Source organism: Phodopus roborovskii, unplaced genomic scaffold (genome assembly GCF_943737965.1).
Source record: "Phodopus roborovskii unplaced genomic scaffold, PHOROB, whole genome shotgun sequence".
Taxonomy (NCBI): Eukaryota; Metazoa; Chordata; class Mammalia; order Rodentia; family Cricetidae; genus Phodopus; species Phodopus roborovskii.
In genome coordinates this window covers 30929713-30945986 of record NW_026126418.1, presented here as the reverse complement: position 1 = coordinate 30945986, position 16274 = coordinate 30929713, and the positions used below count along the sequence as shown (strand labels likewise).

The following is a 16274-nucleotide window of genomic DNA, read 5'->3' as shown; positions in this document are numbered from 1 at the left end:
ACATGAATTTTCTAAAATGTGTGCCCTTTTGCCCTTTGACATATTAACATACTGTGAATAACAAAGAAGCTTGTGTCTCTGACAACTTCTCAGATAACACTTTAACAGGGTTTGCCACTTTTGCTTTTCACTTTAGCAGTTGTTACATCAATAGCGTTGATCTTTTCTTTCACTGCAAGTTGCTTTCAATAGAGGCACATTTAAAAGGATAACCATTTTATCTCAATTGCAATGCAAGAATATTTCTTGCTTCAAAAAAGAGAAAGCAAGCTTTATATCTCAGTCTTCACTAAGTCTTAAATAATGTATTTTGAGCAACAAGATTATATTTGAAGAAGGCAAAGTATTTTGAAATTACCCCAATCAATGATAATTTGAGTATTTAGATCATTTAAAAGAAAATCCCAGCACTCAGGTGACAGAGGCAGGTGGATCTCTATGAGTTCAAGGCCAGTCTAGTCTACATAGTTCCAGACCAGTCAGTGCTACATAGTGGAATCCTGCTTCAAAGTAGAAAGGAAGGAAAAGATTTTAAGATAAAGTTAATAACTGAATATGCTACTAATATTGTTAAAAAGCATATCTAAACCAAAAATAATAGAATGTTGCTACAAGTAGGCTTTTAAAAATAACCTCAAAAAGCTACACAGTAAAGAATTATACCACATGAATCAACACTAAGTATCCACGTAACAACAGAATAAAACTTAAAGTACTTTTACATTTATTTATTTTGTATATATATTCCCACATGCATGCCATGGCACACATATGGAGGTCAGAGGACAATCTGCTGGACTTGGTTCTCTCCTTCCACCATGTGGGACCTGGGGAATGGAACACAGGTTGTCAAACTCAGTGGCAAATGTTTTTTAACCACTGAGCCATATTCAATGGCCCCAGACCAATAAACAAACAAACAAACAAAAAAAAAACCGACAAATAAAAAATGCAAACTAATTATATGAATGATTAAGACTTGAACTATTTTTTTTACAGGAAATTATTTAGAGAGATTCAAAACCTGTTGTATCATAAATAATATAGGGAAAATAAAAGTAGTATGTTTTGGACAACTCTGCTAGACGTCTACAGTGCTTTTAAGGATGAAAATGTGAAACGAAGACTAATTTGAAAAATATGAATAAAACTATTTTGCGAAATATTTCAATTATGTGTATGTGTGTTTATGTGTGTGTGGTATGTACATTGTGTGCAGATGCCCATGGAGGTCAAAGCTGACGGACCTCTAGAGCTGGAATTAATAGTCAGTTGTAAGCCACCTAAAATGGATAGTGGGAACTGAACTTAGGTCCTTTGTAAAAGCAGTTCAAGCTCTTAACCACACATCTCCGTGTTTTAAAATGTTCACAAGACAATTCAATATACTTAATTATCTTTTCTACATGTTCTAAAATTTGCATATTTAATATGTCCCTCACAAAACTTCTTTTGGATTTTCTCAGAACAAAGTACCCCAGAGTGACCTCGCATTTATTATATAGCTGAGGGTAGCCTTGTAATTCTGGCTCGCCTATCTCTGCCAATTTAGTGTTGGGATTACTAATGTGTCACCAGGCCTAGATAGAATGTTCAGACCTTAACATGCTTGGGCCATCAAAGGAATTCTATAAACTTCATGTAATCATAAAGGACAAGTGTGGTTTTGTGAAGAACTTTTAGAACTATAAACACCATAGCTATTTGACAGCATTCCAACACAAATAACTTAAAATAAGAAATTGTAATTATTTTAATTCCATAAATCTAGTCAAGCAGAAAGGAACTGAATCAGGAAATACTACCTTGAAAATACAGAAAATATGTGTTTGGGGGTGCAGGAAAAATGTTTTCTATCCAATTATGTTTGCTTAGGATAGTAGAGTTGATTATAAGTATCAATGATTAAATATTACCCATTAATAAGCATTTTGATAAATTCCATTTAGTAAGCCAATCAAGCAGTTCAACTATATTTTCTGGTTATTTTTACCAAGACCAGTTTTGAGACAAAGACTTAAAATGGTCTAACTTTCCAACTTACTGGGACTGCAGCTGGAACATGCACATTAGAACTTGTAATTGATGCAGGAATAGCAACGGGCATGGTTTGTCCATTAGGAAGATGTAATAGAAGAGGAAATGGGCCTGGCACAGGACTAAGAAAAACAAAACAAGGGAAAAATGTAAAGATCTATACCAACCACCTCTGGAAAATAACAAGTCTTTTTCCTCCTATTACTTAAAAATAATTTTTCTAACCTCCAAAAGGCAAATTCCAAAATGTTGTTATTTTTAATTGCATCTTAAATGCATAATCCACATAGGAATAAAAAAAAAAATCCTGGGAAAAATTGATTCCCAAGTTATAAAATGAGGAAAAATTCTCATCAGAAGTCTTGGGAGTTACTTTTAAGAACTGAGCCATCTTGCAATGGAGTAACTTTTATGTTTTGTGTCAAACAGCATAAAAATAAGACCATCTTAAATTTAAAGTCTATGTTCATTCTTTTAGCTATGATTTAGATATTTACTTTCCAGTATGTTAGAAAATGTTATTTTAAGAGTATTAAAAATTTCCAAAAAACCAAGACAGATCACTTACTCACTCACTCGCATGCATCCACACACACACGTGCACACACACAGTATAATTCAAATAATTAAATATCCTAGGAAAAACCACAGTAAGAAAAGCCTACAACTCACGTACAGTCATCAACTGACTGGAAGCACTTACACAATTGGCCTGTTAGAGGATGGTGCCTGGGTGATTACAGTACTTGAGGTTGGTGAAGGTACTGCTTGTTGAATAATTACACTTGAGTCAGAACTTGTGAGCAGCACATTGGGAACCTGTAATGATGCTGGACGAACGATAGCTGATGTGGGCTGTGCAGTTTGTGCCAATGGTACTTCCTATTTAATTTTAAGATAAATAAAGGGTGGTATTTAAAAATTTGAGTTAATTCATGTACCTCAGTGAACAGAATGTAACACATTTCTGAAAGCAACCACTAGATAATACTTAATGACCCTCCAAATAAATTAATATCTAAAGTTAATTGAAAATATCTTGGATATAAAGTTCAAATGCAATTCTCAAAATTTAAAAAACAATCCTGCATTTTTTGTTCAATGTGTTTTCCTGTCAGTTTAAAATAAATTAGGCTGGGCTACTCAGCAATGATTCTGTGAGAATTTCAGTTAAGAAACGCAGATACAACCCACTGTCAGTAATCAGAAAACAAAACCCAGAAGGGATTGCCCTAGTCTATTTATTTATAATACTGCATAAACTGATCGAGCAAGGTAGTATTATGACTTCAACAAATTTGGTGTTTAGAAATGTTTTAAGATGTCAGGCAGTGGTGGCACACACCTTTAATCCCAGCACTTGGGAGGCAGAGGCAAGTGGATCTCTGAGTTCAAGGCCAGACTGATGTACATAGTGAGTTCCAGGACAAAAACAAACAAACAAACAAACAAAAAAAACCCCACAAAACCCTGCCTTTAAAAACAAACAAAACCAAAAAGTTTTAAGACATTTAAATTAGTAGAAATGTTTTCTAATTTCAGGTAGTTTTTCATCTAGTATCAAAACACCAAGTAATATTGGTGTTGTGAATTATACAGAATTAATAAGTACTACACTGAGAACTTCCCAAGATAAAGGAAAATAGAATTTATGAATCTACAAGGATGATTCTTAAAATATTTTTCAGATTACAAAAGAGAGATGAGGGTCTTACCCAGAACTCCTTAACTAGTGTATTCTTTTGAATTCTTTATGCTGCTACCTATACTCTTATTAAAATACTTGGAAGGAGAAACTAGTAACTAGTAACTACTGTAACTAGTAACTAGTAACACTGTAACTACAGCTTTTCAGCACATTTAAAAACTTAAAACTCAAGAACTTGTGAGCACAGTGACAATGAGTCAAACAGTCAAGGAAACTTCCCACCACAGTAGAAGTTAAGTGTTTGACAGTGACATAATAAACAGGACGGTTTAGCAGAGTATAAGGTAGATATGTAATTGAGGGAAGAAAAACTTTTGCAAAAAAGCCATTTATCTGATATTGAAAGAATCAAGAGGAGAACATGCTAAGGAGAAAGAAGCAATGCTAGGAAGGAGAAAACTTGGAATATGTGACGGAAAGAGTAGCATGAAGTGAGGATGGATGGAGATGATGGATGGGCAGATGAGTAGAGATCAGAGGCTTTTCCTAAGGGGTAAGTATAAATTCTCTTAAACAGAAATCTCTACAGGACTTTGAGCTGAGGAAAGAATAACTCAATGAATTTTTAAGTTCCCTCACCCAGAACTAAGGAAAACAGATCAGATATAGAAGCAGGTTAGAAACACCTATATGCAGTTCCAGAAACTTAGGAAGCTGAAGCAGGATTATTAATATGAAACTAACTTGGGAAACATACAGAACCCCTGTGTTTTACAGGAAAAATAAAAGGATTAGGAATGTTCAGTAGTCTAGAATACATGCTTGAGGCCCTTGATCCTCAGCACTGGAGTTGGAGCAAGAGAAGTAGGGGTGTTAGTGATACAAATGAAAGATGATAGCTAAGACTGAGTACAAAATAAGGTAAAGATTCAAAATTTATTTTGTAAATATATCTAAAATTTGCCATTGGTTTCAAAGTCAAGTTAGAAAACAAAGAATTGAAGGTGACAACTAAATGCTTGGCTACAAATTTTTCTTTATTTGGGGGGGATGGGATAAGGGAGTAGGATAGAGAGGCAAGATCTTGCTACATAACCCAGGATGGTTGAAATTTGTTTAGTAGCACAGGCTAGCTTTGAACTTGCAATACTCTTGACAGTACCTCCCCAGTGTAGGTATTACAAGGATATGTCACCACACCTGGCTGGAGAAAATTTTCTCAGAAAAGAAAATTGAAGAAAGGATTAAGGGATTTGTTTAGGCACATAAGCTATTCCCTGGACATAATAAAGGAGATGCCAACAAAGAGTTGAGATACCAGGGCTGGTATAAATTTGGGGTTACTTAGAAAAAAATTAAAACCAAGAAGGAAGTCCAGAACTGATTTTACACAATTTAGCAAGACTATGTACTACCTAAAAGGAACTGATGACTAAGAAATGCAGAAGGAGGTTCCCTGTAGTTGATAAGGAGGATAATTGTAAAGGGGAAGGAATGCTCTGCAGGGAAATAAGACTGTTCTCAGGATCTATAATAACTGTAATAAACATGGAAATGACCATATGCTTAGAAAGAAGAGGATAATTAAACATTCAGGATAATGATAAAGTATAATCATTAAAAGTTATGATTTTGGGAAATCTCTAAAGGGAGAATGTGTTTAGCTTCAAGATTCCTGAGGTTAGGGTTGGGACTGAATGAAGCTCAGTGGCAGAGTACCTCCCCAATACTCAGTACTGGGGGAAGGAGTAATATAGAATAAGGACATAAATAAAGTATTATTACATTCCTATACTATCTGTTTGTGATTCAAGATAAAGGTTAATAGTAAAAAAAATTTTAATAAGGAACTTTATAAACATTACAGTAAGCCAAATTAATTTCTTATTTAAAGAATTAAAAAGATCCATTTAGTATAGTCTCCATACAGCGTTTGTAAAGCCTACGGTAGCATAAAGTAATGTCCTAGACTTCACATTCACTTGACATTCCTCATTTCAATCTTGCAGTATAAATTTCAGTCTGTAATGCCCTATGTAAGTGTACCACTTATAATTTTTATTCTGGTGGTTCGGTTGAATTTTTTGTCTGTTTTCTAGTGTATGTGGTATGTCTATAATATATGAATATATGTATATGCAGCTGTGTGTGGGGGTGCAAGCATGTGTACATAGAGGCCAAAGGACAACCTTTGGGTATAAGTCTTCACCTTTCTATCTTGTTTGAGACAAAGTTTCTTTGTCACTGGGTAAGCTAAGCAGCAGGCCTATGAGTTTCTAGAGATTTTCCCATCTCTGTCTCTCATCTCCCTATAAGGGCACGAAGGAACTACAGGTACTTGTGCTACTGCATCTGGTTCTTATGTGGGTTTTAGAGATCAAAATTCAGGCTGTCAGGCTTAGAGAACAAGTTTAACTCACTGAACCATCTTTAAATTTTTAATTGTGCCTTTTCTATGTTTAAATACAAATACCAGTAGAGTTGCCTACATAGTCATCAAGAAGTACAGGTTTATAACCTGGGAATAGGCTATTAACATGCTAAGTATGTACAAAGTTATAGCCTACATTTGGGTTAATACACTATGCTTTGGATAGAAAGACAATATTGCTTACTGAAACATTTCTTAAGTACATACTTACAGTCTCATATAGAAATCTATTTGTGTTATGATTTTGTATTTGCAACTTAAAAAGGAGCACTGCCACTGTCTCTTTATGTGTAGGCACAGTGCTCCTAAATAAATGTGCTTGTTCGATGTGGTTTCCAAGTGAAAAAGTGATGAAGTACATATCATAAAGTAACTTAACACATTACTATAGCCTAGGAAGCCCGAGTTACTAACCTACTTTAGGAAAAACCATTCATTTTTGATATCAAATGTACACTGTGCAGTAATGATTGCTCACTCTTGGATATCCTGTTCAAATAGCTTCAGTTGTACAGAATTTTCATATCCTAAAATAGCACCCTATTTTCTAAATGGGTTGCAGTTCCCTCTCTCTTAAATTACACTAATAAAGGTAATTATTTATGAAGGTGGAATTTCCCCTAAGTATTCACAAAGGTTTAGATTATATAACGTATAATCTGACACTGAATTATATAAAATGTAATGTTAATGTTTTATAAAGAGTAAAATAACCAAGTTCGGGAACAGTGAGATAACTCAGTGGATAAAGGTGCTTACCACCAAGCCTGAAAGCCTGAGTTCGATCCCTGTGACCTACATAGTGTAAGAAAAGAACTGATTCCTACAAGTTGTCCTCAGACCTCCACATGCCATGCACACTAACAAACATAAACAATAAACAAAGGCATGTAAAAGAATTAAATTTGATGAAAGGTAATCTTTTGTAGTTCTAACCTTTTCATCACTGGTGGTAGACTCAGGGTGAGGTAAAGGGCTGTCCTGGTGAGTTGTTTCCACAACAGAAGCTTCCTCAATTTTGCTTCTTATAATGGGAGTTGCAAGAGGGGACAAATCTAGAGGCATCTAATGCAAACGATAAAGAAAACTTTGTAAAAAAGTTAATAAATGGCCAATCAAAATGTTTAAGTTTATTGAGAAACTGGGAAATGAAATCCATCACTTATTTCTCATCAAAAGTATGTTTTTTTTTTTTTTTAAATTTCATGGTTAACAACATACTTTTTTAATGTCATCTTCTGAAGCCTTCTTGAATTCATTTTCAAATGGACTTGCCAACTCATTAAACAAACCCACTTCTTCACAGTTTTTGAGGAATCTTGTTGGTGTTGGTGTCTGATCTGAAATAAATGCCAAGAAGTAAGCACACAAATATGAATGATCATTTTAAGATTCTAAAATGTTGCTAGCAAATTAACAAATTAGTAGCACTGACTCAGTCACAAGTTTATTCTTGTTTTTGAAGAGATGTCTTCCTTTAAAACAAAATTTGGTTAAGGTTTCTTTTATACAAAGGTATTTCCTCAACTTCATGAACCATAATGGTTCACGTATACTTAGTGTAACTACTCTTGAGGAGAGTGACATAAAGCATATTCTGGATAAATTACTATTAACTAACACAGTGATAAGAATATTTTAAAATTAAATCATCAAAAATTATGATTGTTAAATGCATACAATTTAGGGAAAACTAATGAGAACACATGCTTATTTTAGCATGTTCAATTAGCTGTTCATAATGTATTACAAACTCAAGCTTATTACATCAAAAAAAAAAAAAAAAAACCCTTATTGCTACTATGCAGCATAGCATACTTTTAAAAACTGGTGAGAGAGTACGTAAGAGTCACATGCCAAAAAAAGGTTCTACCTTAATTTAATAAGATGTGAACTCCATTTTCTTACAGCCTGAGCTATTTCAACTATACACTATTTCAACATCCACTCATGGATATATATATATATGTTAGTATATATACTGATTATTAATATATTGTCTGTAAAACGAATGAAAAAATAAAATTTACAAGTCTTATTTAGTCTTATTATTTTGAGGGATATTTGCTTGTAATAGATTTGGCGGTACATTAAAAATTTATTCAGATTTTATACATTTTAGAGTAGCAATTTTTGGGTTATATACACAGAATCTAGTCTACTTAGTACAGCACTGCTGTAAGATAAATTCTGTTTAGGTGAAGATCAGATATTTGTTAATTACTGAGTTTCTATAAGGAATATTAAAGTTTTATCTTTACTCCTTACATATACTGCATATAAATATCTTTAACAAAAAATAATGTCATACATGTTAGACATAAAGAAGGCTTGTCTTAGTGTAAATAATATCAGAATCTGTAGGGGTCCTTGTATGTCATAATCTTATCTATTATTTTCTCTTTAACCTATACCATACTTTTTTTGCTCTAAAGACCTCCAAAATAGTATTTTAAAGGGAGTTTTGTGTATACGTATCAGTTTAAAGTCTATTTTAATTCAAATTAGTCAAAATATAAATGTGACTATTGTTCAAACCTAAAGGGCTTGTCAAAGCTGATCAGGATGAAGACAACTAACATTAAAGAGAGGAAAGAGTCTGGAAAATGCCATGCCTCAATAACTTTTATTGATAATTATTAACTGGTACCATCAGACTGAGCAAAGTCATCACAGGCACAATCGGTTAGCATGCAGATTGCTTAAGGCTACTCATCATCATGCATTCTATTTATACAGTTTTGTTAAACTCTTTATCTCAATGTTAGTAAAAACACTATGACTGTTCTATTTTTATACTGTATTAAATGTAATCAGAAAAGTAATTTCTAGAAACCAAATTTAAAACATTCTTGAGATAAAGTTTACAGACAGAATGTCTAACAGTAACAAAGACTTTCATACCTAGGAAAATACTTTCTAGGTTGTTGTTAATTTTGTTTATTTACTGTTCTTTAATATTTGTCATGGACCTACTTACTATTTACATATTCCAAAAGAAATGCACATACTTTGTTTTGTATCCTTTTATTTACAGCACTGAAGATATGTTAAAAGTTCCCTTCTATAAATTATTTTTAACAAATCATTTACTTCTTGCTTCCTCTCACTTATTTATTAGCAAAATTATAGTGCATACAGGAGTGGCCGTCTGATATTGCCTCAACACCTTCTTTCTGAAGCACTGCATATAGTACTTTAATCTGAAGACCAAGTAATAATTTTAAATAGTAATAGTATTCAAGTTAATTCACAGCATAAGCTAAGCTTCACAAAACAAAGAATTCTAGTTATACTTATGATATATACATATCTATACACATATATATATACATATTTGTAGTTATAATAGAGCTAAAGTATATGTAAAAGTTGACACACAACTTATCACAATATTTATTCAGAATAGAAACAACTATACTGAAATTATGCATAGTATGTATTATACAAACACACAGAAATGTGTATACATATGAAACATCAAAGAAAACAGCTAATATAGGATAGAGTAATAACAAGCTAACACATGACTTGGGTTCCTCTTTTTATATATGAAAAATAATGATCTGCTCAGAGTTGACACACATATATACACACAAAAACACTAACTGAACTTAGGACTCCTGTATGAAGAATATTTTATTTTATTTTGCAGTGCTGGGGATTAAAACAAGCACCTTGTGTACATGCTAGGCAGGACTATAGTACTGATACAGTTTTTCAAGGTATTATTTTTCAAAGTATTATTAATAAAACATTTCATTTGAAACATTTTTAACAAGTTTGCTAAGTATTTCTTCTCCACAGTAAGTACCTGATCATTTACTATCTTCATAAAGTTTTGAAAACCAGGTGTGTGACAGCTAAAAGAAACACTAAATACCATTGACTTTTAATTATCAGTTAAATGTCCATTGTGTAGAAGGCATTAATGTTCCAAGGTTTCTAATTAACTTCCATAAAACTGGCTTTAAATGGGTATTTGAAAAACACATCTAAAAGTGAAATGATCAAAAGAAATGTAATGGGTAAATACATGTTGCCAACATTTACTGTAAATGAAGTAATTGGAAAATCACCAGACTAGTATTTACAGAGAATACACAAAAAATGTGCACATTCTGGGTGAAATAGTATATAAGCCATTAATAAAAGCATATACTAACCAGCCACAATGACACTGTCATTACGTGCTGGACCAAATTTCAGTGTCATCTCATGTTTATGTTTATGGACAGCCAAATGATCCTCGTTGGTAAAACGCTGTGGCAAAAAGTTTTAAAATACAGTTAAGATTTTCAATTTGATCAAAGAAAACTGATAAGGATATTAATTTTCACAACATGTAAAACCACCATTAATAGTGAAATTACCAGCTTATAAACTGTAAAATAACTGATCTACTATTAGCACACAAAGACATACTAGATTCAAATAATCAGAGAAGCACACTACTGAAGAATAAGAAACGATAGTATATAACTCATTTGAAAGACTTGGAAATGAAACCCAAAGCAAAAAAAAATTTAATAAGATAACTATTCATCTTTTATTATGTCAGAGAAATATGAACTCCACAGTTTGAAGAATTTACAAAAATACTGTTGTCACTTAGATGTAAGGTTACTTACCACTTTTAAACTAAGAATACTCTAAACATGACTCCTATGAAAATTAAAAATAACTCTGAGGCCGGGCATGGCAGTGCACACCTTCAATTCTAGCACTAGGGAGGCAGATTTTTGTCAATGTAAGGCCAGGCTGGTCTACAAAGACCAGGTCAGCCAGGGCTACATAGTGAGACTATGTCTCAAAAGAAAGAAAGAAAAAGAGGAAGGAAGGAAGGAAGTTAGGAAATTTTTCTAAAAAAGAAAGAAATCTGGCTTTATATTTCACAGTATAAGGCAAAGAAACAGCAATCACAATATGATACATCAACTTACTTTAAATTGTTTTAACCTAAAAAAGTGACTTTTAAAATCATAGTTTATATTAAAATGAATGCATATTTAAAGCTATTTATCACATCTTTCCTCACCTTACACTGGGTAAGTAGCAAATGCCAACAGTGACACAAAACATTCATATTTAAATACCTACTATGTCTGGAAATCAACGTTTTGGAGAAGCTCCTTATCAAGCACTACTGTTTCCCAAATAGGGAACCAGTCATTTATTTTGTCCATTTCCTGGTTCAGAAGTTAAATTACCTCCCCCCTTTTTCTATGGCTTTACAATGGGGATGTTAGAATTGTAGTGTAACTGTTAAGAAGTCTGACACCTACTACCTATTAGTATCCCAATACTGCACACAAACCCCTAACTTCAATTTTTAAATAAGGTTTATTTTATTTATGTTCATGCATGTGTCTATAGATGTCTGTAAAAGCAAGAAGATGCTAGAGTCCACAACGTTATAAGTCACCTGATGTGGGTGCTAGGTAGGGACCAAACTCCAGTCCTCTGACAGAGCAACAAGCAACTATTGAGCCCCTTCTCTCACCCTACAACTTCTATTAGAAACCCTTTATCAGTGCCCACTGTACTCTGAACTACTCTGAACTTTGATTATTCAGACTATCACTATAATAGACTGATTTTCATGTCTATCCTTCTAAGTAAGCTGAGCACATCCTATGATCTCCAAATTGTCATAAGCATCACATAAATGCTAATGGGAAAATGAACTTCTTAAAATAATAGTTAACTCTTAAAATCAGTAAAAGGCAGAAAAAAAAACTAAGCTACAATAAGGAAAATCCATGTATTTATAAACACAAATAGAAAATCAACCATTATTTCATGAAAATAATTATTTCTTTAGAACCTGTCTGTATTTCCATACTGAAGAAATTGTTCATCACTTTTGTTCCTTGCTTTACTCATTCATTACCTATCCATTTACCCGTGAATACTGGGACTCTTTTCCACTCAGGCTATCTTCCTATTACTTTATCCTTTTAAGAGTCCTCCCCCAGATCTGGAGAAATTAGTAGTGGTGCTTTTGACCAGCACCCCCAGAAACAAAGCTCTGAAGACAATGAACACATACATTGCTGAGCTTATTGACACTGTTTGTTGTTTTTATCCTTGTATTAAAATGCTCAGTACTATGCTTTTCATCCCACATTAAAAGTATATGCATGTAAGATTCATTTTAGGTTCCACAGAACCTCCCCATGTGCCTTTTCTATAAAAGGCAATCATTAAAGCATTCGTTTGTATACTCATCTTGATAGAAGTGCCACATTTAAAAAACTGTGAAGTCAAAATTAAAAGGTAAAACGCAGGAAAGCTAAGCTAGAAGTTTTATTCGATGGTAGTATTCTACTTGGATTAGTTTAGCCACAAATATCAAAGAACAATTGGAGCTGAAGGTATGGTCTATTGGTAAATTGCTTTATACAAGGCCTTAGGTCTGATTCTCAGCAGGAGCAACAATAACCAAAAACAACCAAATATACTACAGAATAACATCTGCTGAATAATGTGAAAATGAAAGCAAACTATCTTAATTTCGTTAAAAGAAGTGACTATATGAAAAGAAGTCTTACATACTTATAAACTCTCATACAAGATCCAAAGATCAAATTAACTACTAGTTACAAAGGGCTTATTGATATTATTTATATACATACACGGCAACATTTTTTTTAATACATTCAAATTGGTATCTGATTCAGCTGAATTTGACCTTGGGCAATCATCTGACAAAATGTGTATTTAACAAGAAACTTAGAGTCAGAGTGAAAAACCAATTTGGTTAAAGTGAGAAAAATGTTTATATATGAAGGATATGGATTCTTTTTAAAGAAATAATACAGTAGCTATTATATGCTGAGGTAAAATTTATAATTTATGTGAGTTGTCTCCTAGACAAACTAAAAGTTCACTTTGTTTGTTTGTTTGTTTGTTTAAGAAGAAACTTTGTTCATATTATCGCTCCTCTCTTCAATTGTACCCCAGGAGCTTGGCCCATTGGTTAGTTGTAGATTTCTGCATGTGCTTCCATCAGTTTCTGGAAGAGGGTTCAAGCTTCTCTGGGGTGGTGGCTTGTAGACTTGGTATCTTTTGCCTTATGTCTAGTATCCACTTCTGAGTGAGTACATACTATATTGTCTTTCTGGGTCTGGGTTACCTCACTCAGGATTTTTTAAGTTCTATCCATTCACCTGCGAATTTTAGGATGTCATTGTTTCTTATTGCTGAGTAGTGCTCCATTGTGTAAATGTACCACATTTTCTTTATCCACTCTTCAGTTGAGGGGCATCTTGGTTGTTTCCAATCGAAGTGAGGGAGGAACGACAATATGAACAAAGAAGTCAAGATCATGATGGGGAAACCCACAGAATCAGCTGACCCGAACTAATGAGAAATCACTGACTCAGGTCTGACAAATGGGGAACCTGCATAAGACCAAACTAGACTCCCTTCATATAGGTGACAATGGTGTGACAGGGACAATATATGAGTCCACTGGCAGTGGGTCCAAGATCTAACACTAATGCCCAAACTGACTTAGTGGAGCCCATTCTATATAGAGAGATACCTTGCTCATCCTAAACACAGGGATGTGGGGATGGAGAGGTCCTTGGTCCTGCCTCAGGGAGATAATGGGACAAACTTATTAGACTTCCCAGGGGAGGCCTTACCCTCTCTGAGGAGCAGATAGGAGAAGGGGAGTAAGAGGAGAGAAGGGGAACTGGGATTGGAGTATAAAAAATAAATAAATAAAAAAGAAAAAAAGAAGAAACTTTATAGAATAATCATACTTGTAATATTAACATACGGAATCAATATAATTTCTTCTAGACAAAATCCAACTCCAATGTACAATGCAATAGGTATATATAAAATCCAAGTATTTCAATAAAAACAAGAGCTTGAGCTTTTATTTCAATAAACAAGGCTGGAAGGAAGTGAAGAAAAAGTTTTTGGATAGGACCTTAGCAATGTAGAAAAAGGATAATTTGTGTTTTCAAGGCTTGACCAGGTCTTTTCAGACTTTATTAATGGAGTAGGGTGGGGTGTTACAAAGACCACAGTACCCACGTGGGGGTCACTGGACAACTCTGTGTGTTAGTTCTTTTCCTCTTATCTTTACATAGATGTTCCAGGGATTGAACTAGGGTTGCCAGGTTTGCATGACATGTGCTTTTATATGCTAAGTCATCCCTTAACAGAATTAATTTCTTAAGAATCAGCCATTCTGTGGTTTTACAGTTATTTTCATGTTATATTATTATTATTATTATTATTATTATTTAACTTGTTAAATAGGTAGAATAAGTTTTGATGCCATTAGGGTAACAGCCTTTTTGAGTAACTTTTTCCTTAGTTGAAGAAGTCTATTCAATGCAGGAAGCTACTAACTAACTAACACACATATACCTCCACTGAAACTGGTGTGTGTGTGTGTGGGGGGGGAAATATAGTGTCCATTAAAGCCAGAGGGTGCATTGGATTCCCTAGAGTTGGAGCTAGTTGGAGTATGCTAGAACTTAACTCAGGCCCTTCCCAAGAGTATTAAATACTTTTACACACTAAGTCATCTCTATCCCCGACCTGACCCTCCATTTTTAGACAAAATCTTACTATATAACCTTGCCTGGCCTGGGACTCACTATATAGACTAGAGATCCACCTACCTCTGCCTCCCAAGTGCTGGGATTAAATACATAGTTCACCATACCTAGCACTGAGACTTGTTATTCTTAAAGCATCTTTTTTAAAAAAGAATTTATGTATTTTTATGTGTATGTGTGTGTGCTTGCTTGAAATTATGTGTGCAGCATATGCATGCTGTAGTCTGTAGAGACCAAAAGAAAGCATCAGATCTGGAATTGGAGTTATTGGTGGTCCATTAGTTGCTGTGTGGATGTTGGGAACCCAGTCTAACTCCTGAACAGCAATAAGTGCTCTTAATAGCTGAGTCATCACCCCAGCTCTACACATGCTTATTTTTAATAAAAACCATCATATTTTAATTTGTTTAAATAGAAGAAAAAAATCAGTAGCTGAATGTTAAAATATATGTTTGTATGTGTATCATAAGAAATTATTTTGCCAGGCCTGGTAGCGCATTCCTTTAACCCTAGCTCTCAGCAGGAAGAGGCAGGCAGATCCTTTAAGTTTGAGGCCAGCCTGCTCTACAAAGTAAATTCTAGGACAGCCAGGGCTGTTACACAGAGAAACTCTGTCTGGAAAAACAAAATAAAAAAACTAAAATGAAACAAAGAAATTGTTTAAGAGAATTCCCTAGCATTAAATTTATAGTATTTGAAAAATATTAGTGAGTTATACATGTGAGCCACCATGCCTGGCTAAACATGGTTTTAAATTGCTGGCTGTGTTCTCTTGCTAGAGCTTGTCCTGTCATGTACTTATTTTTCTATTATGAAGTTTGAAATTCATTTCAATACAACAAGCAGCAGTGTGAGGAGTATCATTTTACATAACTATTGTGTATCCCTACTTAGTTTCTTAGACTGCATTTCTCAAACTAGAATTACCAGCTCAACGCTCAACACACACACACACACACACACACACACACACACACACACACACACACACACACACACACACACGCCATTCTATTTTAAGCAGAAAAAATTAGGACTTATTTGAGGCCAAGTTTCCAAAAATGACTTCTAGAAAACGGCAAAACTGTTTGCTTTCCAAAGACTGCTTCTAGAAACAATGTATCTGCTTTTAAAGTTTACAGCTCCAATGTCCCTCAAAAATCCAAGGCTTCTTCCCAGGGTGGTTGGGAAGGACGGAACCTGAGTTGTATGTGGGCCTTGGAGAGGTCTTGTAGCCATATGAGGTATGACTTTGAAGGGGACTAGGTACCTCTTCATTTCTTAGGATTGTGATATGAATAGTTATTTATGCTTCTGCCTTCCTCCAATATATTGCCTTGTTACAGGCCCCAAGCAACAGGGTTTTCTGACCATGGAGCAAAACCTTGAATATGCTGAGTTACCAGGGAAGTCTTTGCTGTCAAGCCTCACAAACTTGAGTTCTATACTAGGCAACCATATGGTAGGAGAGACTGAGTCCTCTAAGTTGACCCCTGACCTCTACATGTGCATCATGACATACAGGTGCCTGCGCATAGACATACATTAAAGAATTAACTACCCAGCTCTCCTC

At 34.2% G+C, this 16274-nt stretch overlaps 1 protein-coding gene across 2 annotated transcripts in view; it reads right to left on the bottom strand.

The window, feature by feature from the left end:
* Atf2 (activating transcription factor 2) overlaps positions 1-16274 on the bottom strand; it is a 74385-nt gene that overhangs the window by 25901 nt on the left and 32210 nt on the right. The window contains exons 5-9 of one of the 2 annotated variants that reach the window (XM_051184457.1): positions 10283-10379; positions 7338-7456; positions 7053-7181; positions 2741-2919; positions 2045-2159 (exon numbers count right to left, since the gene is read on the bottom strand). In XM_051184457.1, the coding sequence (XP_051040414.1) occupies positions 2045-2159; positions 2741-2919; positions 7053-7181; positions 7338-7456; positions 10283-10379 (639 nt within the window). The remainder of the gene's footprint in view (positions 1-2044; positions 2160-2740; positions 2920-7052; positions 7182-7337; positions 7457-10282; positions 10380-16274) is intronic. The other variant, XM_051184458.1, reaches the window with a different exon arrangement.